The 22,827-nt window shown below is 39.6% G+C and overlaps 3 protein-coding genes across 4 annotated transcripts in view; all 3 read right to left on the reverse strand.

Annotated features, from left to right (window-relative positions):
• Positions 1 to 64: 64 nt before the first annotated feature.
• Positions 65 to 5,853, reverse strand: LOC134633273 (DDB1- and CUL4-associated factor 7-like). Its single transcript, XM_063482150.1, has 7 exons — positions 5,440 to 5,853; positions 3,856 to 4,014; positions 2,465 to 2,576; positions 2,232 to 2,350; positions 1,918 to 2,127; positions 1,651 to 1,768; positions 65 to 374 (listed from the first exon to the last, which is right to left on the reverse strand). Exons 1-7 carry the CDS (start codon positions 5,575 to 5,577, stop codon positions 202 to 204), a joined length of 1,029 nt encoding a protein of 342 aa, XP_063338220.1. The 5' UTR covers positions 5,578 to 5,853; the 3' UTR covers positions 65 to 201.
• Positions 5,854 to 15,795: 9,942 nt separating this feature from the next.
• Positions 15,796 to 16,647, reverse strand: LOC134633518 (proteinase-activated receptor 3-like). The gene has a single exon (XM_063482347.1). It carries the CDS (start codon positions 16,645 to 16,647, stop codon positions 15,796 to 15,798), a length of 852 nt encoding a protein of 283 aa, XP_063338417.1.
• A 2,615-nt stretch (positions 16,648 to 19,262) lies between these two features.
• Positions 19,263 to 22,827, reverse strand: part of erbb2 (erb-b2 receptor tyrosine kinase 2) — a 28,916-nt gene continuing 25,351 nt past the window's right edge. For both annotated transcript variants that reach the window (XM_063481268.1, XM_063481267.1), the window contains exon 27: positions 19,263 to 22,764. In XM_063481268.1, the coding sequence (XP_063337338.1) occupies positions 22,415 to 22,764 (350 nt within the window). In that variant the 3' untranslated portion in view covers positions 19,263 to 22,414. The remainder of the gene's footprint in view (positions 22,765 to 22,827) is intronic.

Consider the following 22,827-nt stretch of genomic DNA (forward strand, 5'->3'; position numbering starts at 1 on the left):
AACAGTCTTTCCAAACTTCAGACTTATAAAAAAATCCCCCCACATTTAAAAAAAAAATGCCAGTGTTATCCTGTATGTTGTCACTAAAAGCTTTACAAACATAAGCAAAAAAAAATGCAAAAGAATCATTTAACAAAGTCCCGTCAGCTCATAGATACGCTGAGAATGTTTTTGAGTTGTTTTACGTCTGCCCACTACAGCTCAGACTCTGAGGATTTCCAGGCAGTTGTTGTAGCAGATAGCGATCCAGTCAGGCTGGGTGGAAGCCCACTGGACATTATTGATCTCTCCCTCGGCTGTGTAGGCCAGTATGGGGTCCTCAATGGCACGCGGCATCTGCTGGATGTCCCAGATTAGCGCTTGGTGGTCATCCGCTACACAGAGGACGAGGAGATGAGATTTCAATCAATTTATCTTATTTAGTCTGGGAGAAAATAATGTGAGTAAACACAACATATTCCTGTTGGTAATATCTGCAACCAGGCTTTCCTTTTTGGCAGGAGGAAAGATGGTTCTTCCCAAAGTATCACACACTCTGCAAATCCATTATCTCAAATCCAACCTCTGATTGAGAAGATGTTTTCGCATAAAATACAAAATCTGAGACTTTTGCTGCTCAGCTCGCTCTTAAAGGGCTCCCTCTTGTGTTGAATCTCAGTTACTGCAGTGACGTTCACATTTCAGATCAGGGGCAGGCAATTAATTTTTTCAAGGGGCCAAGGGGAAACTAGGGCCATTGTGGAGGGGCGCGCCAATAAGCTGAACTACTGGTCAAAGTAAATGAAAATGTGAAACGGGCCAACACAGTATCACTATTTAATCAATATGTCTGTGTAGGTTCTCAGTCATCTGGGTCATGGAAAGCTTGAAAAGAAGACAACTGGACATCTTTAAGTTTTCTGAAGACAAAGGATAGTGGACTGTTTGAAAGAAGAAAAAAAATCCAGCAGTGATACTGACTGAAGTGCTCTGCAAGTCGAAGTCCAACAAACTCTGATTCAGTGCTCTTGCCCTGATGAAGTTAACTATTTTAGTTACAACATCAGCAACATTGTTAATTTTTAGCACTCACTTACACAACACCTGAGTTGTAATACAATGCAAAAGTACCAATTTCAGAGTTCATTTTAGTCATTTTATCTTGCTTTCATTTCAAAAGTCAGACATTTTCCCGTCAGATCTGAACAGTGCAGTTACTCTAGTCCCTTTCACTGAGTGCATTGTTGCCAGCTCCTCTGTAATCTCGAACTCTTTTGTTACCCCCCTACAAAGGTGAGTAACTGGGCTGTGTTGCAGATATTAAAACGCATTTACAGTGAAGCTGCATAATAAATAACACAAGTTTAACAATTACATTTTTATAAAAGAAGAACCCCCTTCAAAATAAAAAGCAACACAGTTGTATTGTGGTTTTCAAAAAACTGTAAAGCATTAGAGTGTTTGGTGGCTAAAGTAGGACAAACTGCATGTTTTATAATTATTTACATCTAAATCTTAATTTCCCATTGACCTTAGGAGGGCCAATCAAATGTACCAGAGGCCTAGGTCTGCTTTAAATAACGCCTTCCCCTACAAGGCTACAACAGCTGCCTTATTTTTTTTATGCAGTGCTCTCAAACTACAATCAAGCTTTTTGCTACAGCTGCCTACCTGCAGTACAGATGTGACAGGAGGAATGTGGCGCCCAGGCGATTCCGTTCACACAGGCCCTGTGGTTGTTGAGTCTGGCTACTGGAGTACAGGGTACACGCACGTCTAAAATCACCACCTGAGGATACACAGCGACGCTTTACATTTTAAAGCTTCTCTTAAATTGACTTTTCAATACAAAAGAAAAGGAAAAAATGGTTAGATTGACATTTCCACTGTGCAGTTTCATGATCTGAGCATGAGCCCTTTAGATGGAGCAGCACTAACCTCCAAGCTGTCCATCGCCATGGTAGCTAAGTAGTTGGGGTCCTGCTTGTTCCAGCAGAGTCGGAGCAATGGGTGATGCTGTGGATCCTCGTAGATGATTGTGCTGTGTTCAAGGTGTCGGAGGTCAAACATGCGGACCGAGCCATCCGCACCCACAGAGGCAAACATATCCCTGCCCCCGCCTGCTCGGCTAAACGAGATGTCATACACCTGCGATTCAAGCAGACAGTGGCCCATGAGTCCGTCACTCCAACATGTTTGTTTTAAAGGACAGCGGTTCAATAAAGTTTGATGGATCATCTCATAACTTTTACCTCTTTGTCATGTGCTATGAGCTGTGTCTTGACGTGACCCGTCACCAAGTTGACCCTCCCCAGCACCTGTCCAGTCTCCAGCCCCCAGATTGTACAGGTGGTGTCTATACTGGAAGTACCTGCACAGAAAAAAAACAACAACATACATTCACAACATTTTTTATTTTCAGTTTCAAACATTGTAATTCGGGTTTATCGATTAAATGTGACAATTTCTGCCCTGAGGTTTTTACCTAACAAGTTTGGGTCAGCCTCGTTCCAGTCAAAGGATGTGAGCGGTGCACAGAAATCTGAATTCTTGTTGTTGTTGAGCAAACACTCCAGACGGGTCTCTGTATCACTCACCTGCAAATCGACAAAACATCATTGTCTGAATTTAACTTCATCATGTGACCTAATACCATAGACAGTATAAAAGATGAACGTAGCTTCCGGGTCTGAAAAGTCTAGCCAAAGCGAAAGGGCTTAAACTTGCATTGCTTTTTTATGGCCAGCAGGGGGCAATACCTGTGGGTGTGCAAACAAACTTCTGGTCGTATTCAGATCTGTCATTTTGGATGTGTGACAATGTATGGTCAAGTGAATAAGGGTCACAATAAGTCACACACCCCTAGAGACTGGTCTAGAACTAACTTGCAACCATTGGTTGTGAGTAAAAATATCTATTTCCCAACCAGTTGGCAAGTGGTTGTTGGCAGTCAATGGAAAATCAATCCCTAGGTAAAATGTGTATTTCCCAACTGGTTGATAAAAACCTCCTTGCAGTTGCTTTTGTCACAGCAGACTGCCATGGTAATTTGCATGTAAGATGCTGACTTCTCTGCAAACACTCGCCAACTACTTTCCTAGTAGTCTCAAGAGCTTGATAAAAAGGCAACTGGACTTCTTCTTAAGCACTTAAGACTAGGTGTAGGTTCTCAAGTCATCCTATAACCTGGATGACTGAAAACCTACACACTCTCCCAGCTGTAGTGGAAAGTGCGACACAAATCGGAAACCTACAAAGTAACAACTATGCCTTTTAAACCAAGTTGGCCGCAGCGCCAAGGAATAACTTTCCTCGGCTTCATGTTAGCGTTGCAGTTTTTCCAGCTTTACTATCGCTAGGTTAGTAGCTTGTAGACAAGTTAGCATCTTCCATGCAGACTGTTAATACCACAACAATCTGCTAGTGACTAAAGCAATTGGAAGGAGGTTCATGGTGCAGCACCTTCTTTCCAATCAGTTTCATTTAAAAACAGCCAACAACCTCAAGAACAACTCAGCAAGGTGGGGAATACACACTGATTAGATCACATCCAATATGGCTGGCAAGACTTGAGCAACGTCCATATGACGTCTCACAAGACACCTCAGTAGAAGTGTATGGGAAAACAAGTCCACTGCCAGGACCTCTGTAAACCCTTTCCTGACAAGTTTATGGTCTCAGTGTCTCATTTCAGGTCATGCTGAATAAAATAATAGATTGAGTTTTTAAATACACTTATACACTAATACACTAAATACAATAATAATGAAATAACACTAATAATCATTCGCTGGAATTTCTTAGTTATGATTACTGAATAGATTATAAGATACATAATGCCTCTGTAGTAGTTCAGCCACCGAGCACTGATCTCACCCTCCAGAGTCTCAGGTAGTCTCTAGTGGTGGCCATCAGGTCTGGGTAGGCTCCTTTGGTGTCAGGTATCCACATGATCTTCGTGGTTGGGTATGGGTGGTCAAATGTGTTTCGGCACACAAATTCTGAGTTGTCCTCCTCCAGACCAACTATTTGAACCTGAGGAGACACAATAACAACTCACCTTGAGTGAGCCAGTGTAGTGTTACTCATCTGAACCAGAAACCTTACAGTACAATAAGTCAGTCAGTGATGTGACGGGTGGTGATGATTCCAGGGTGCAGAGCTGGGGGAAACTCAGTCCGGGATACATTTTTTAGTTTTTTTCTCTTTATTCAGTTAAACGATATTTAAATATTTTTAAACTTTACCATTTGATCATTTTCATTAGCACTGATTACAACTGAATCGGGAACAGTTCTACAGAATTCTTAAGGGACACTCTTTTGATGTTTCCTGCCTTTTTTTCCATTCTCAAGATGATCCCACACTGCTTTAACAATGTTGATAGGTCTCGGGAGGCCAATCCATGACTGATAGTTCTCCACTCTATGTTTTTTTTCTATTCAGGTATGCTTCATAAGACCTGTTACACTTATTTTCAGTCCAGTTCTTGTGTAATCTGTCATATCTCAGCCTGTTTCCCTGTTTCCTTTACTTCTTGACAGCCACCCTTCCATTGAAGTATCATCAGAAATGATCTCAAACAATAGACCGAACAGCTGAAAGGCCAGATGCTTCTCTCCGGTCCTGTGGCAGGTCTTTGCTGATTTTTTTTTTGCTGTATTTCTTAGGCACATTACTTTCAGACACTCTTCATCTGCTCTAGATAGTTTTTTCTTAGTAATACCACTTCTTTTTTTGTTACCCACTTGTCCGGTGTCCTCACATTTTTTAAGGAAACACTGCAAACAATGCTAAATTATGCCAGGCTTTTAGCTAACAGCTCTTTAGGAATCACCTTGTTGGTGCAGAAATGCCATTTAATGCCTGTCAAACTGTTTCTTTGGAATTTTACAGAAATTCAAATTCAGAAAAGGGAACAAAAGTGATAATAACGGTCTAAAGATACCATTTAAAATTGGTTCTTTGCTAAGTTACCTGTTATGTGCTGACAGAACTCTGGTTCATCCCATGAGTCGTGCGTTAGGCGTTTTTTATTGCTTAATTTATTTAGAGTTCAGTGCTAATTGGTTTAAACTAAAACATAAATAAATAAAACATGGAGGAGGAAACACAGGAGTGGAAAAAGCAGCCAATTCCCAAAGAAACACTTTAAATGGCCTCAAGAGAGCTATCGCTAAAGATCAATTAAAAGATTCCCCCCCCAAAGCAAAATATAAAGAAATAAACGTGGATAAAGTTTTTGTTTTTTTTTACTCAGCACTAAATAATAAAAATAAACAATCGATGCGAACTTGTTTGCGATCGATTTCTATATTAAGCTGGGCTATTATAACAATTATGATATAAACAGCTAGTTTCAGGTGATAAATGCCTGAAAAACCTACAAATGATTGAGTGTAAGAACAACATCACCATCACTGCCAGCATCATGGGACAGGACGTCTTCCTTGAAGTTACCTTGTTATTGTACTCCTCCACAAAGCTACCAAGCGCCAGGCGGAAGCGTTTATCCGGCCGGACAGTCCAGTTCATAGCGTAAACCGTCCACGGCGCCTCGTATTTGTAGATTTCTTTACGCTTTCCATGTAGCGACATATTTTTAAATCTACTTCAATAACCTCCGCTTAAGAAAACTAATTACCAACAGGAAAAGAGGACCTTGAACGCGTCGCACCAACCGCCTACTTTAGAAATCTAACTTGCTGTTTCTGCTAATATTAGCTGATTTCTACAGAAGTAAAGCAACTATTGAGTCCGTATTATCGGACTATTGTCCCGGCGGTAGAAACTACACGTTATGTACAAAAAAATCGGTTAAATGTGTCAAATTTAAAGTGCAGGTCTCCTGGAAGATGTTCATAATATGACAGCAATGGCGGCAACCGGAGGACAAAAATAGTATAATGATGAGCGTCCTGAAGGCTGCTAGTGCTGCTTTCAAGGACCAACAAGAGTATTTGCAATTACTATAGGAAAGAACAAAACGACTCAAGAGTAGAAAAAAAAATAAATAAGATAAACAAAAGTGGCACCTAAACACAAACACCGAGAAAAAACAAAGCAAGGAAGTGAGATTGACGTCATTTACATTTTATTACCAACTCGAACACGACTATATTTTAATGTGATCAACTTGCTTATTTTTCAGTAATGTAAGAGTACAAAAAATGAAAAGACAACATATAGTTAACAGCACTATCTGCTTGCCCCCTTAAATGGCCCGAAAATCAAAGCTCTCTTTTCTCCTTTCTAACTTACTGCGTGTTGTATAGAAGGCGTTTATTTGACGCTAGAGTGGTAAGTTTACGAGAGGCAATGGAAGGCAGCACTGCAGAGGGAGTGCTGCACACCTGAGCAGCTGCATTATTAAGCTCAAATAAAAGAACTTCCTTAACAGAGCAGTTCCTTGAATGAACCTGGGGAAGCTATCTCCCATTTGCTGTTGTGATACCGACTCTACTAAAAGATCCAGATGTTTCTACGCCTCCACGAACACATTAGTAATTTGAAAGTGAACTTGGAGGACCCTTAAAAGTATCCGTAGGATTATTTGTCAGCACTGACAGCATTGCTATTTTTTCCACCTGCTAACACCTGAAACATTTGTTTGCCCAGTCCTCATGCATGCTTCTGTGAGAGTTTACAAAACACTGTGTGCAAATTCGTATTATATTTGCATCACTTCCAAATACATTTGACATTTAGTATTTACTCAGCTCGTGGCTGGGATTTGTGATAGATCTGTGGTAGACCTATAGTTTTGATTAAAACCTTCAGTCGGCATCTGTTATAGAAAATGGCTTTTAAAAAATTGTTATTAGCCATGTCATTAGATGGGTTGCAATGAAAGAGAACATACAGTTCTATGACTTTTCACATTCACTACACAACAGAAACTAGTATATTAAATACACATTTGTACTACTCGAAAAACTCAGTGTGATTTGGACAAGGGAGCTGCATGAAAAAAGGTATTCTTACAATGTAAATATAAATATAAATATCAGGATTAGGGGTTGTGTTATAGGTTATCCTAACCTACGCTTCTTCCATTGTAATTATACATTATTTGGAGTTAATACAATTATTTGTATTATGTGTTTTACATAGTAAAAACAGGAAGTGTTGTTCTCCCTTTATTACACGGGGACATAATTACAGTATAAAGAACACAATACAAACATTACAGTACATGCCATTTTACTTATAGGTTACCACATTTGTTTTGGTTACTTAAAAAAACATAACATGCTAAATCAACTTTTAATAAATTAAATGCTAATCAGATCATTCAGTCATTCATTAATTTTCTCAACCACTTTACCAATTCAGGCATGTGGGGAAAGGTTTGGGCACATTCTAGTTATTACTGGACAAATTAAATGAAGAATTATATTAGTGATTAGTCTGTCACAGGCCATGCCTTGAGGGTTATTCATACAAAGTGAGAAGCCAGACCAAGCCTCCTCCCTTTTGGGCATTTACCTGTAAACACAAAAAACAAGCATATTACACCCTATACACCAAAGTAATATGTAATTATGACGTAGAAGGGGAAGGTAGAATGCTCCACAATATGGCAACAGCCCTCCTATAATACTCTGTAAATACAGTATAATATGAGAATATTAAGATACTCTGCAAAAAACCCAAATCCTCTTATGTGTGTAATTACAATGTAGGAAATATAGATTATGCTGCTCTATAATATAGCTAGTGCCCCCAAAATAATGTGTGGTTACAATGTAAGAAAGGGACTTTAAGACGCTCCATAATATAGCCAAACCCTTTATAATACTTAAAATATTCTTTAATTATCCGATCCGGCCATCCATTTCCATAACTGCTTATCCAGCTCAGGGTAAAGGTTGTGTTGGAATCATTGGCTGTCAGAGGGTGAAAAGTGAGGTAAGCTCTTTATAGGTCACCAGTTCCTCACAGTCTAAATCAGGGGTGGGAAACTCCAGGCCTCAAGGGCCAGTGCCCTGCAGGTTTTAGATGTGCCCTTGCTCCAACACAGCTGATTTAAATAGCTAAATTACCTACTTAACATGTATTGAAGTTGTCCAGAGGCCTGGTAATGAACTAATCATTTGATTCAGGTGTGTTGACCCAGGGTGATATCTAAAACCTTTAGGACACCGGCCCTTGAGGCCTGGAGTTGCCCACCCTGGTCTAAATGTACTCACTAGTTAAAAACACTTGTATATTGTTCTTCATATCCTTTAAGACAACCAATTACAACATTACTCAGCTGTTCTGGTATGTATTTTAAGATCCTGAAAATCTGATTTTGAATTCAAAAGAACAACATAGTGAATATATATAAAATCAACAAAAAACACCATAAATCACTGTATCATGAATTTCTACCAGGAAGGTATAATATGTTAGCATGCTGTACTAAACGAACATGGTGAACTTTGGTGCCAAAGAGGCCAACAAATTCACAAAACCACAAGCAATTATTCACTTTATTGTTGTTATTCTTTTTAAATCATTATGCCAGTCCAACTATGTCTTTTGTCTTTCTGCCTATATCACCTGGGTGGTGTAGCTTTGCTTTTTTTCCCAAGATGATTTGCAAAACCTCCACTAACACCACATCATTAATTTGATGGATGCTTGGCCACATTTATGTGCAGGAGTTCCAAAACGTTTGATGCATTTGTCCAGGCAGCACATAACACTAGAACCTCAGTGCAAGTACTTCTCAGAGCTCTATCTCACTGATCTTTTGTCCACTGCTCTGCTCAGTAATGTTGCTAGAGATATATCCTCGATACAAGCGTGTGTCCAACAGCTCTGCTCCATCTGAATTTGGGTGGGAAAAGTTAGACTTTTCCCGGTGTGATGGTGTTGAATCAAACGTGTATGCTTGGGCTGTTTGTTCAATGCTGTGCTTTCTTTCTGGTTTTCCTGCCACTGTTGCCATCCTCTGGGAGATGTTTAAAATATGCAGGAGAAGTACATCGTTATCACCTAATGACTTTTTCATACTTAACCTCTCGACCATGGATGGTGTCTTCTTGGTTTTCATTCCACCTGGAATAATGAATCATTTCATTTGGATGTATCGGGACTTTGAAGCAGTTTGGAACAGTGTTTATGCCTTAAATTCATCTGGAAGACCGCTCCTGATGGCTTGTACCTGTCTCGACTGTTACCTGGCTGTGGTTCATCCAGTCGTTTACCATAGGAGGAAAGGTCTGGCTCCCAGGGTTGCGATGGCTGGCATGGTTTGGACTCTCACAATCGCATCTGGGATTGCATACTTTCTTGTCTACAAGTTGTACTACAGCATGTTTCCAATTGTGGTATTTTTAATTGCCTTTGTAATAATTGTTATCTGCGATGGTTTCATCATCCATACACTGAAAAAGTCTGGCCCTGGCAGAAACAACATCCACCCCCAGAAGCAAAGAGCCATTCAAACTGTCATCTTCAGCCTAGTCATGGTAGTCATCTCTTACCTTCCTCCAATACTTCTTTTTTTAATCGGGGGACCTCTGATGCCCAGTGACAAGATGTTCATATGTACTATTGGTATTCCTATTACAGTTACCTCCACTTTGGGATCTGTTGTTATGCCCCTACTCTACCTTTATAATGCTGGAAAATTGGATTTTTTAAAAGTTGGATGCTGCAAGTTGTAATTTAAGCATCGGTATTTATTTCCACCCGTTCCTTTTGAAATTAGTCACACAGAAGAAGAAAAAACAGTCAAAACTACTAGCTGTATTTCTGTATATCTGTCTCCTGTTGTCGAATGTTTATAAGATTCTCTAACTTCATATTTACAGATCTTCTCTTTTATATAATTCTCTACGTGTGTTACATGTTTGATCTAATATTTTATTTGGGCCTATGGGAAAAAAAGTTGGAATAACAAAACCATGGGAAAACAAACGTATACATTTAAATATGTACAGTTAAGACCCGTGTTTGGCACCTGTGTGTTTTATCAGATGTTAATAATAAAATGAGAATGGTTGTATTATGAATTTAAACTTAGAATAAAGTTGTAGAAGTGAGCTGATATATTCTTGATGACTGAGTTCCTCCACAGTAGAGAATAGGTGGGCAATAATGACTCTGATTGAGCAATTCAGGAGGTTTTTCTCTCATTAGACCAACAAGATAGAATAACAAGGCATGTTCTTCTGTTATTATGCAGAGGGAAGGTGTTTTGAAATTTAATTTTGGTTATTATTTCTTTGCAAACAGCAGTTTTTAAATCAAGTGTGTCTGTCTATGCTGCTGTGTGTTTTAATATCTTGCTCAGCCACAGAGAATAAGAAAGCATACGTTTCTTTAACTGACAAATATTAGCATGCTAATGTAATAATAATAATAATAATAATAATAATAATAATAATAATAATAATTATTATTATTATTATTATTATTATTATTATTATTATTATTATTATTATTATTACTACAGCTCTTGCTCCAGCACTGATCTGCTGGGCACACTGTGTCTCTCTCTGTGGTCTTTAAAGCTCATGACCTCTGTCGTCACGCTTTTTTTTAATATGATTTGCAAAATTTCCACTGTCAGGAAATCATGACCCATGTTTAGACAGCAGTTTAAAGATGAGTTTGACACGTCCAGGCAGCCCATTACAGTAAGTCTTCAGCACAAACACCTTCATAAAACCTCAAAACAAGGTACAGTACTCATTTGTTTGCGTTTTTGTTTAATAATGATTATTTTCATGTATATTTTCCGTTGTTTGCCAACCAAAGCGTAACCAAAGATGCTGAGTCTCAGCATCTTTTGCACATTTGTTTGATTATACAAAGACTTCACATCACATTTTAGTTTTTTAGAATCCAAGTTGCTTGCTTACAGCATTTTTATGTGTTTTTGAGATTATCTAAGTATAAACTTGAAAAGAGATGCAGTGGTTTATTGAAATGCGCAAACATAAATGGAAATACAGTAGATAACGCATAAACAGAGTTTGTACATTTCAAACAAGCTTGAAAGTCCATATTTGGTATCACCAGCATTATCTTCAACACAGCATGTACTCTATTAGGCAAACTTTCTTGTCATTTCTTGAAGTAGTCTCCAGGAATAGTTCTCCAGGCTTCTTGGAGGACATCCAGAGCTCTTCTTTGGATGTTGGTCAAAGAAGGGCAACATCTGTTCTCTGTCAAGATGATCCCACACTACTTCAAAAATGTGGAGTTGGGGGCTCTGTGGAGGCCAGTCCATGACTGATAGTGGTGCCCTGTCTTTTACTATCCAGCTATGCTTTTACTGCATTAGCAGTGTGTTTGGGATCCTTGTTTATGCTGACAAATGAAGCTGCTGCCAAGCATATGATTCCCAGACGACACTGCATAGTGAATCTAAGTCTGATGGCACTTTTCTGTGATCATAATCCCATACTGATGATGATTTGAACCACAAATGTCAAATTTTATAGACCTATTGCCACTGATCTTCAGTACAGTTCTTGTGTAATTTGGCAGACCTCAGGGTTTTCTCCCTCTTTCCCTTCGTGAAGAAAGGCTTCATGACAGCCACCTGAGACCATTTCTTGGACAAAGAGTAGATTGATTAACTGAAGGGCCTGACAACTTTGGGGCATGCTCCTAATCAAACAACAGATGGTGCCCTGGGGGATCTCCTCCCGGAACAACTTGCAATATCGAACGACCCGAAACATGTTCCAGAAGTGTTGTGTTGGATTTAGATCAGGTGTGGGGCAGTCAATGGTATCAGTTCCTTTATCCTTTAGGAACTGCATGCATACTCTCACACCATGAGGCCAAGCATTGTTGTGCCACTGCACCAGTATAGGATCTGACAGTAGGTCCAAGGATTTCATCCATCCATACCCAGTGGCTATCAGGGTCTGCGTGTCCCTCCATGAGTATGACTTCCCAGACTGTCACTGACTCACCAGTAGACCGGTCATGCTGAACGATGTTACTGGCAAGTATAATGTTGTCACATGCGCTCAGGGAGAACCTCCTCTCATCTGTGAAAAGCACAAGGAACCAGTGGTGGACCAACCAATTCTGGTATTCTTGGGCAAATGCCAATTGGGCTCCACAGTGCTGGGCAGTGAGAATAGGATCCACAAGAGGATGTTGGGCCCTCAGACCAACCTCATGAAATCTGTTTCTGATTGTTTGGTCAGAGACATTGACACCAGTGGCCTGCTGGAGGTTATTTTGTGGGGCTCTGGCAGTGCTCCGTACAAAGCAGCTCTGTACCCGGTCCTGCTGATGGGTTAAGGACCGTCTACATCCCTGTTCAGCTTTCCTAGGGTAACTGTCTGTCTCCTGGAATCTCCTCCATGCTCTTGAGACTATGCTGGGAGACACAGAAAACCTTCTGCAGGGAGGGGTTGGACTACCTGAGCAACCTCTGTAGGGTCCATGTATCTCCTCACACTACTAGTAGTGACACCGACACTAACACTCTGCTACTTATCTGAGGTCAATAAACGAGAAGTTTAACTTTAAGCTATACCCTGATTAAAAAGTGTTCCTTTATTTTATTTATTTATTTATTTGAACTGTGTCTATATAGTAAATAATTGCTGTACTGTATATTTCAGGTCTTTTAGCCACTGTTCAGTAATGCTGCTTGGACTTCATCTTCGATACAAGCCTCCCTCCAACAGCTCTGCCCTGGCTGGAGTTGAAACGTCTAACTTATCCTGTGATGGCACTGAACCGGCCTTTTATGCTTGGGATGTTGTTTCAGCACTGTGCTTTGTTTTTGGTTTTCCTTCCACTGTTGCCATCCTCTGGGAGATGTTTAAAATACACAGGAGAAAAATTCCATTCTCACCAAATGAGTTGTTCATACTTAACCTCTCGATCATGGATGTTATCTTCTTTGTCTTCCTTCCACCTGGAATACTAAATAACTTCATTTGGCTGGGGCGGGACTTCATGTCAGTTTGGCTCTGTGTTTATGCCTTAAATATGTGTGGGAGACCTCTCCTGATGGCTTGTACCTGTCTCGACTGTTACCTGGCTGTGGTTCATCCAGTTGCTTACCACAAGAGGAAAGGTCTGGCTCCCAGGGTTGTGATGGCTGGCATTGCTTGGACTCTCACAATTGCCTCTGGGATTGCATACTCGCTTTATTCAGATTTATATAACAGCTTGCTTCCTGTTGTGACATATCTAATTGCTATTATCATAATTGTTATCTGTGATGGTTTTATTTTCTATACATTAATAAAGTCTGACTTTGGCAGAAACAGCATCAATCCCCAGAAAAAAAGGGCCATTCAAACTGTCATCTTCAGCCTGACCATGGTCATCATCTCTTACCTCCCTCCAGTAGTTCTTATTTCAGTTGAGGGGTACCTGATCAACAAGCTGTCGATTCGTCAATGTATCTTAGACTATCTAGTTACCCTTTCGTCCTCTTGGGGATCTGCTGTCATGCCTCTGCTTTACCTGTATAATATTGGGAAATTCGATTTTTTAAGGCTTGGATGGTGCAAATTCTAATTGAAGCCACTTTTAATCATTTCTGCACTTTTCTCTTGTCAAATAAGTCCTGTAGAACAAAAGGTTTTCAAACAGTCAAAACAGCTCAGTTTACTGACAAGCCCTATTTTAGACTGGGGGTTTTTTTTGTTTTGTTTTTTTGTCATGTGGACATTTAGATTATTGAAAGTGTCCAAGCCACCTCTATTGGGTGGGTTTCTGTGATTCTCCGTACTTTTCTTCTCTTCTATGTGGAAAAAAATGAAATAAAACAACAATGGAAACCAAATGAAGAAAGCTTTCATCTTCTTATACAACCCATTTTTGGAAAAGTTGGTACACTGTGTAAAATGTAAATAAGAACGATTTGCAAAGCTTACAAACCCACACTTAATTCACAGTAGAACACAGAAACCATATCAAACCATATTAAACTTAGAAAATTAAGTCTTTTTAGGACAGGAGGCATCATTTTTAGCATCAACTCATGTAACACATGGCCCTGTCATGTAAAAATGAAAGGTTTGCTTTTAAATCTTTTGATTCATTGAAAGCACTAAAAGCAAGACAGACACTCTTCGTGTGAGCACAGAAGAGTTTTCCACTTTGTGTCAATCCATTTTAAACGAGCTTTGTCTCAGAGACGACAGCTGGGTTTTTGGATCGAGTTCACATGTGGCTTCTGCTTTGCATGACAGAGCTTCATCTTCCATTTGCTGATAACACAGTGAACTGTATTCACAGCCAATGATTTCTGGAAGTGTTGCTGAGCCCATGCTGTGATTTCAATGACAGAATCAAGCCTGTTTTTAATGCAGCTGCAGTGGTCAAAGATCTAATATAGAATTTTGGCTTTGTCCCTTGCGCACAGAGATTTCTCCAGATTCTCAGATTCTTTTGATGATATTACCTAATGTCACTAATAAGACATTAAAGTTTCATAATTTTACATTCAGTAACATTATTCCAAATTTGTTCCACAATGTGTAGAGATAGTTTTAAGTAGACTAGCAAACCACTACTCATGTTTGCTTTAAGAAGCTCTGCCTCGCTAAGATGCTCTTTTTTAAACCCAGTCATGTTACCAACCTGTTACCAGTTAACCAAATAATTTCAAAAATGTTTCTCCAGCTTTTTTAAAAAGATATTTTAACAATTTATTTTCTCAGTTAAACATTTGAAATGTTTCATATGTTCCATTGTGGATACAATTGAGTTTAATGAGATTTGCAAATGATTGCATTCTGATCTTAAACAACATTTTACATAGTGACATTTCGGGAACCTGAACTTTTAACTGAATGTCGTTTTCATTAATACACTGCACATATACTCTATTCATTGTTAATTAGAATAATAATAATAACAACAACCCAAGACTTTAGAACAAAGTTGTAGATGGTAAAACGGCAGAGAATCTAGGTAAAAACGGTCTGTAGTCTCTGCAGTCTTTGGTGACATAAAACCTTTATTAGCTTTTAGATACAGATACTATCAGAGAAAAACAAACTCTAGAATCTCAGACTGAGATTTTAATCTGATAAACTGAATGAAAAAGTCCAATAAAGAGGTATGAAAAAAGGTCCTGCTGCCACTTACAAGCCTATAGACCGGAAAACTTTGGGAAATCAAGAACTTATTTTCCATGATTGATTTACATGGGCTTCATTGGGTGAATGATCACGTTACAAATGTAAATGTTGAAGGCAGGCAGGTCATCTTTCATGACACTCATCTTCACACAGGTGTGCAGGTATAAGCAAACATCGTTTTCATAACTCAGTGCAAAAGTCGTAGGAAACAATAACATGTTAAGTAATGTGAAAATTGTGGGGAAAATTGTATATATTTGCATTATTCAAATATACGAGCGAAAACAAAGGTGCATTTCTCCAGTTCACAACAAAGTACATCCATAGATATATATTTAAAAAATGGAATATAGTTGTAACAATGTGAAAAGTAATAATGTAAAATTAACAAGAGGCATCAAAAGCCATATGTGATATATGTGTTTTACGTCTGTGAGCAGTGGAGAGGAGTAACTTTTCTCGTTCTTTGAAACAGTCTGGATGATACATGCATTGAGTGCACTAAGATGGAACAACTCAAGTTATTTTTTCTGTCTGTGCAATCAACTACAAATGCATAAAATGATATTTTATATTATATATTATCTGCTGAATTACTACTTCATTCTTCTGCCATTTTTGCAGCAACTTCTATTTTTAATCCATTATTTTCTGCTTTAATAATTTTAAAATGATTAAATATAAAATAAATCTGTTCTGCTTTTATCGCGCCAGACCTGTACTACACCTTTATATATGCAAATCCTTCCTAACAGCAAAGATTATTCAACCTCCCCAGATTGCCCAAATACAGCAAAGGCATGATAGCACTTCCTGCTGTCGGGATGATCAAGATAGGTAATGCTAAGACGCACTCGTATTCATTGTCATCTCTGACTATTAGATGCCCAAAGACGTACAGCAGCACTGGGGGGAAATATGAGGTGATGGTCATGACCATGCTGTTGGTGATGATCTGGAGAGCCTTCTTCTTCCTGGGGTGGAGGTGTCCCCCCCTGCGGTAGGACTTCTTCAGGGTCCAGAGGACAGAAGCATCACAGATTACAATTATGGGGAGCGCAATGACGTACACAAACGTGGCCCATGCACTGTGGTTTAGATCTTTATCAACTATGGACATGGACCCTTGAACCATGGTAGCAGTCCACGCAGCAGCAGCCATAAGGACCCGGGGAGTCAGACTCTTCTTTGTGCTGTAGGCGATGGGATGGAACACAGCCATGTAGCAGTCCAGACAGATGCATGCTGTTAGAAGAGGTCGTCCAGCCAGGTTTAGAGCATAGAGAAAACTGATGAAGCTCTGGAAAGACATGATGCGCCAGAGGAGGAAGTTAGTCAGGCCAAGTGGGACAAAAAATAGGAAGACCAGGTCCATGACGGTGAGGTTGATCATGAAAACATCATTGGGGGTGATCGAGGTTCCAGCTCTGTGTCTCTGAAACAGCTCCCAGAGAACAGCAGCACATGCAGGAAATCCAACCAGAGAGAAGAGAGCGCTGAAAAACACCCAGACTATAATACCTGGTGTTACGTGTCCGCAGTGTCCCCACTTGTTCTCCAAAGGCTCGCTGGAGTCGAAGGTTAGATTCTGAGAGAGCATTTTGAAGCAGTAAGAGGGCTCACTGATCGTCTGCGCCTGAAATGAAACAGAAATGAATGAGATTCTCCCGAGGAAACAAAAGTCTGAAGACGCTTGCTTTTCCAGTTTCAAAGTCATCTTACCTTCACGATGCGTTCTTATTTTTGGGAATGATTTTGTGTGGATGCACACAATTTGTTTCTCCTATGAAAATGCTTATTTGAATATGCAAGTGACAGCAAGGATCATTTTTCAAGCTTGGCATGGACTGATTTATTATTTTTTTAATTGACTAATCATCTGATCTTAGGTCCTGCAGATTTAACAGTTATTAGAGGAACTAGTTTTCTATTTATTAACCAACAACAAGAGTAAATGCTCTGGCTACCTTTAAAAAAAAAAGCTTTCTTTCACATGGTATAGTTAAAGGTCAGAAGTCAGGGGGTGTGACCTACCTAGGAGACTACTTTAAATAACTATTCTTCATTATTCGTCCATGGATACAGTGGCTTTTGCCAGTGTCACAGCTCATGTCGGTCAAACTTAATCAACTTTTCTCGAGTGATCAAAGTTGGATAAGATGTAGCAGATTAAAACATAATTTTGTGAACGAGTCAAAGCTGATGCACAATAAAAGCATTAAAAGCATTTTCACAAAGAACAAATGTACAACTTAAGCAGGCAATCTAACAAGAAATAATATATTATTTTTAAAAAGCAGTAAAGCGGGCCTACCTGAAGCTACAGTGAGGTTTTTATATGTTTACATCTCTCTTTAAAAGACTGTACTTTCTCCATGTTTAATGATTCCTGTTGGTAGAAGACCTGCAGAAAGTGGTTGGACCATGAAGCCGTTTAACTTTCTACCTCAATGGTACATTTTAGGTAGAACTTCCTGATTATACTTATAAGGTTAAATTATTTTTATGTATTTAACAATGAGAATAAAACTACTGCCATTAAACCCTTTTATCTTTGAGCCAAAGAAATGCTTCTAGCATGTTTTCTCTTAAGGGTTTATATATTACTTGACCGTCTTCCCAGTTTCTTTGTGCTGAGAAATGATTAACTTCTTGGATTATGTTCACAGGTAATATAGTACTGTATTAATATAACAGTACAGAGTAGAAGCAAAGTTACAAGAGGGTAAATTATAGACTGAATTATAACAACAACTAAAGATTGCTCAAGAAATTTGAAGATCAACAAAAAACTATGAATGTCAAGTCCAAAAAAAATATAGTCAGATCTGGGATTAGGACACGCCTGATCCACACCTAACTATAGGTGTATGAAAAAGGACAAATTTTAAGCCTAATCTTAAAAGTAGAGAAGGTGTCTGTCTCCTGAATCCAAAATGGGAGCTGGAGAATAAACTAAAGAAAACGGGTGATCCGATCTATTACTATGGAGCAGAAAGATCTGGAACAAAACAGCTGAGAAAGAAGGTTAGGGTTAGGAAACACTGATGCTACTCGAGTCCAGAAGACATGAGAAATTGAACATATTATGAGGAAAAGATGGTAGCTGAGAAAACAATGGAAGAAATCTTAAGTGGAGAAGAGAGAAGCCATTGTCCTCCTCTATGCAGATCTTAAGGGTTCCCTAGTAGCAAGTCAGAGGACTAGAGGACTTGCTACTAGGGAACCCTCAGAACCTAATGCAAGAGGAAGGAGAAGGCAAGAATCTCCATCTACAGTGCCCACTCGGGTTTGCCTTTTCACAAAAGAAAAGAGCAGTGAGGTACCTTCTGACATACCACCGATAACATCTGATGGATGATAGTCCCCCGTGGTGCAGCAAGGTTAAGAGGGCTGTAAGCTTCAGCTCCATCAAAGAATCGATCCATCTCCAGGTCAAAGGTCAAACCCTACTTAGCACACTGTGATGCACGAGAACCAAAAACTAGCTTACAGTCAGTATCATCAGTGTGCCAAATGAGCTTCCACCAATTTCCCAGATTGCTGATTTATTTATTTAAAAAGTTTCTTGATACTAATAAAAATGGAAGAATTACATATGTATAAACCAGACAGTCAGGGTAAACTTTAGTGTGTAACAGCCTTGTTTTTTCTTTGCCACAACATATGCAAAGTTTCCTGAAGGCCATAAAGTGTGAACAAAATGCTTCCATTTCCTCAACATAACCAAGAAAAAGGAAAGTCACTAAAGAAACATTTAATATAAATGTTTTTGCATTTTGCCAGGTGATGGTCATCAGCTCATAAGTAACCTCACTATATCTCATGCATAAACATCTTAACTTACCATCGTGTTTTAGTTTTGGTCGTAAGCTCACCAGTAAAAGTCCAAAATGCAGACCTCAGGTCCAGTACGCCACTTTTGCTTTACACAGCTCAAATTTACATTAATTATTCAGTTTTTAATGCTCTGATTTGTCAAAATTAAACCCTCAAAAGCAGGTCCACTCCCCACCACCAGGTGGCAGGAACAGCTTGTGTGAATAACATTCAGTATTTCTAGAGCTGACAGACAAATTTAATGCATTCAGTGTTTCAACAAAAGGGTTTGAATGACATTTTTCACCCTTATTATTAACTCTTGATCCCCTGACATGTTGGTTCAGATTGCACAGTTCAATGTGGGTCCATAAATAAACTGGATACAGAGGAGACTCGTTTTTCACTCTACATGTTTTATTGTTTCGCCTTACGCAAACATTTCCATATAAAAAATGACCATTTCTTCTTGAAATAACTTTGCTCTGCTCCCTGCCCACAGCAGAGCATCAATGTATTCAAATTAGCTACCACTGATTTACTGACCAACAGAAAGATAAATCTGCTTAAATGCAAAGTACAAAAGATATATTTCTCTCTAAATGTATATTGATACAGATATTTAATTTTACAAAACCTTCAGCACACTCTGGTTAGTTAGCTGTTCCTTCCTTTCTGGTTAACCTGTCAATGAAACATGCAGGTTCTTGCTTCAGCTGCACTGGACACTTATCAACAGGCTTTAAGTTGATGTTTAACACGACTATAAAAAACAGGCAGAGGCCTAAATTTTCTTTTGTGCCTTTTCTTCCTGTTAAAAAGGGAGTTTTTCCTCCCCACTGTCACCAAATACTTGCTCATAGGGGTTTGTCTGATTTTTATGGTTTTCTCTGTATTGTTGTCGAGTCTTTACCAAAGTTTGAGGCAACTGCTGTTGCCATTTGGTGCTGTACGTTTAGCTTTTTCCAATCAGAAAAGCAACTATGACTAAAAGCTTTGAGGCACGAGTTTCGACATTCACCTCGCCATCTGAGAGAGTCTGCAGTCGGAGTCATCCAGATACAGTTCATTATTTATGAGTGCCATCATTGTGGTTTAACGGCAACCAGATAAATAATACATTTATAAACAAGGAAGGAACATCTGTGAGCGGTGCTATCACATCGTTACGGCTTGGTAAAAAACAAACAAACAAAAACATATTCTCCTGCTTTTATAGGATTTTTGTTTTAATATCTAAAATAAACACAAACTCTTTCCAAATCTTCCAGAAAGTCCATTAATTTTCTTCTGGTTATGGAATTCTGGTTGTGGTGGGGCCTGCAGCCTATCCTGACTGTTGTAGCGGGGTACACCCTGGACCGGTCACCAGTCTTATCACAGGCAGTGGATCTGAACCAGTTCAATCCACGGGTTACAATCCCATCTCCACAGCAGCTGGGGTAGACTCCAGCCCTCCTTTAAAATCTGAACTGTATACAAATGTATACATCAGTGTTTAGGTTTACAAAAATACAACAGGATCAATGCTCCTAATAAACCTTAATCAGCTCTTTTAGTGGAGATATGAGGTTTCCACATGACCGCAATGACACCTATGAAGGTTTTCATTCCAAAACACCACACTGTATATCCACAAAAAAATAAAAAACCTCACTCAAAACTTTAATTCTAAATCAGGTTAGTGTAATATGATAGCTAAGGGTTTTAAAACAAATCCAGTATATACATTTTTATGTGTGTGTAAGAAACTGTAGTTTAAAAATCAGGCATAATATTTAATAGAGATCTTATTCTGGACCAAAACTCTTCACAACCCGTATGAGAACGTCAAAATAAAAGACAAAAAACAAGAACCGCAAAGACTTTCAGAGTAAAACTGACATGAATGAGGGGGCAGTGCTCATTTCAGAACAAAGTCTCACTGATGTCGTGCTCCAGCCATTATGTGGACAATTTATACATCTGAAAAGAGCCTCAAACTCAGTAGCAGTTGTAAGGTGGATGCGGTTTGGTTTAGTATGCTAGGCAGAGAAGGATAAAAAAAAAGAAAAAAAAAAAAGAGAGAGACCTCGCCTGCTTGTTTCAAGACCGCTCCAGGATTACAAGCCTCAGTGAACCACTACAACTCCTTTCCTTTCAAACGTTGCCGCTCTGGGTGCGCGAGTTCGGAGAGCGATGACTTTCCGACGAAGACACGAGGGTCAGACAATGACTCCATTGACTCAGTTTGACACCCCACTCCACCCCCGCCTCCTCAACCCAACACCAGTTAACATGAAGAAAAAAAAAAAAAATCTTGCTTATTATTAACTGGGATGTCAGTGAGTTCTCAGTGAGTGGAATTTGAGCCATGCATTGATTATTCAAAAGCAACGCCTCCTCAGAATCCACTCCAGTGTCTAGTGGATTGCTTGTACACACACACACACACACACACACACACACACACACACACACACACACACACACACACACACACACAGGCTATGTCTATATCTTATGCAGATTCTTCACTTCTTGTGGGATATACTTACTGATAGCTTTCTTGCACAGTGAAAAGCCACTAAAATCTCTAAAGGCTTACTGCGCTTGGCGGGTGCACACAGAGTTGTCTGACATGTACACAGTGTGTTCTTTTTATGACTTCAAAGTCAGTAGTTCTCCATATTTCTCAGAAAAACTAAAATCCCTGAACAGTTAACCACTTATTCCCATTGTTTTAGACATTTCTGCAGCTTAAAAATGTCTCCTCGTACCTCAATAGCTGATGACTCGTACCACAAAGTAGCTACAGCCACGGTCACCAACAACCACATACATCAGTGCAGCACAATGCCTCTGTCTTCTCCATACAGGATGCCTTTCTTTCAGGGAGCATGTCTACAGGCCAGATGGGCTGCAGGGCCTTCTCTGTCCAAAACAAAATGGCTTTGAGAGTGCTGGAGACCCCCGTCAGGTCTGCGAGAAACTGACCAGAATACTAAGCATCATCTTCAACGCACATCATGGCTCACTTTGTCAAAAGTGTTATACATCTTTCTTCACTGTTCAGCTGCACTGAGTAGCATATCCACAGGGAACTGAAGGAAATGCACAAAAATAAAAAAGCTTCACATATAGTGGAAAATCTACAGACATTAAACAACTTAAAAGAAGATGACCATAAAAAATAATCATGATAACCTTCTTGAACTCTTTTGTTTATGGTGTTATTTACAAAAGAAGAGAAAACTTCTTTTTGGCAGTTAACAGTCACAGATTGTTTAGAGGAAGACATGAATACAAATGGTGCCACAGGCACCACTTGAATGCTACACTGTGTTGAGTCCATGCGTGTTACAACTGGGTACTAGTAACGTGGCATTTAGGGACAACCTCGATCAGTTCGGATGCCGCTGCTTCTCCAGACAGAGTGAGAAGATTCCAGTTGCACGTTCGCACACATCCCGCTTATTTTTGCTATGTAAATGTTAATCTTCCCACTCTCCAATTTCCCTCACAGAGACTCAGTCTGCGTCTCCTTTATAGTCTCACCGTCCCTGTCCTCAAGTATGCCCACTCCAAGTGTCTGCTAATCCTAAGTATTCTGGATTTTCTGCAGTCGGTGTCACAAAACCGTTCATATGTCTGGTTACTCCTCCGTTGCTTCCCAGTCCTGCGGGGCCGTCCCCCGCCACAGCCCCGGGAATCGCTTTGGGCCCGAGGTCCAGATAGTATGGGTTGTCAAAGGCTGGAGAGGTGGAGTTCACTGGGATCAAATACCCTGGGTTTTCCACACTGTGACCTGAACTTAGGCCGTTAGGAAGGCGGCGGTCTATTCTGGATTTTCGAGGCAGTGTGCTGGGCCGCTCAGGGAACCCTGGCCTGAGATCCTGAATTTCCTGGTTGACGTACTCTGAGAAGGTGAATAGAAGAAGAAAAGTCAGAACACAATCAGAGTTATGGACATTTTCTTCTT

This window comes from Pelmatolapia mariae, linkage group LG8 (genome assembly GCF_036321145.2).
Source record: "Pelmatolapia mariae isolate MD_Pm_ZW linkage group LG8, Pm_UMD_F_2, whole genome shotgun sequence".
Lineage (NCBI taxonomy): Eukaryota > Metazoa > Chordata > Actinopteri > Cichliformes > Cichlidae > Pelmatolapia > Pelmatolapia mariae.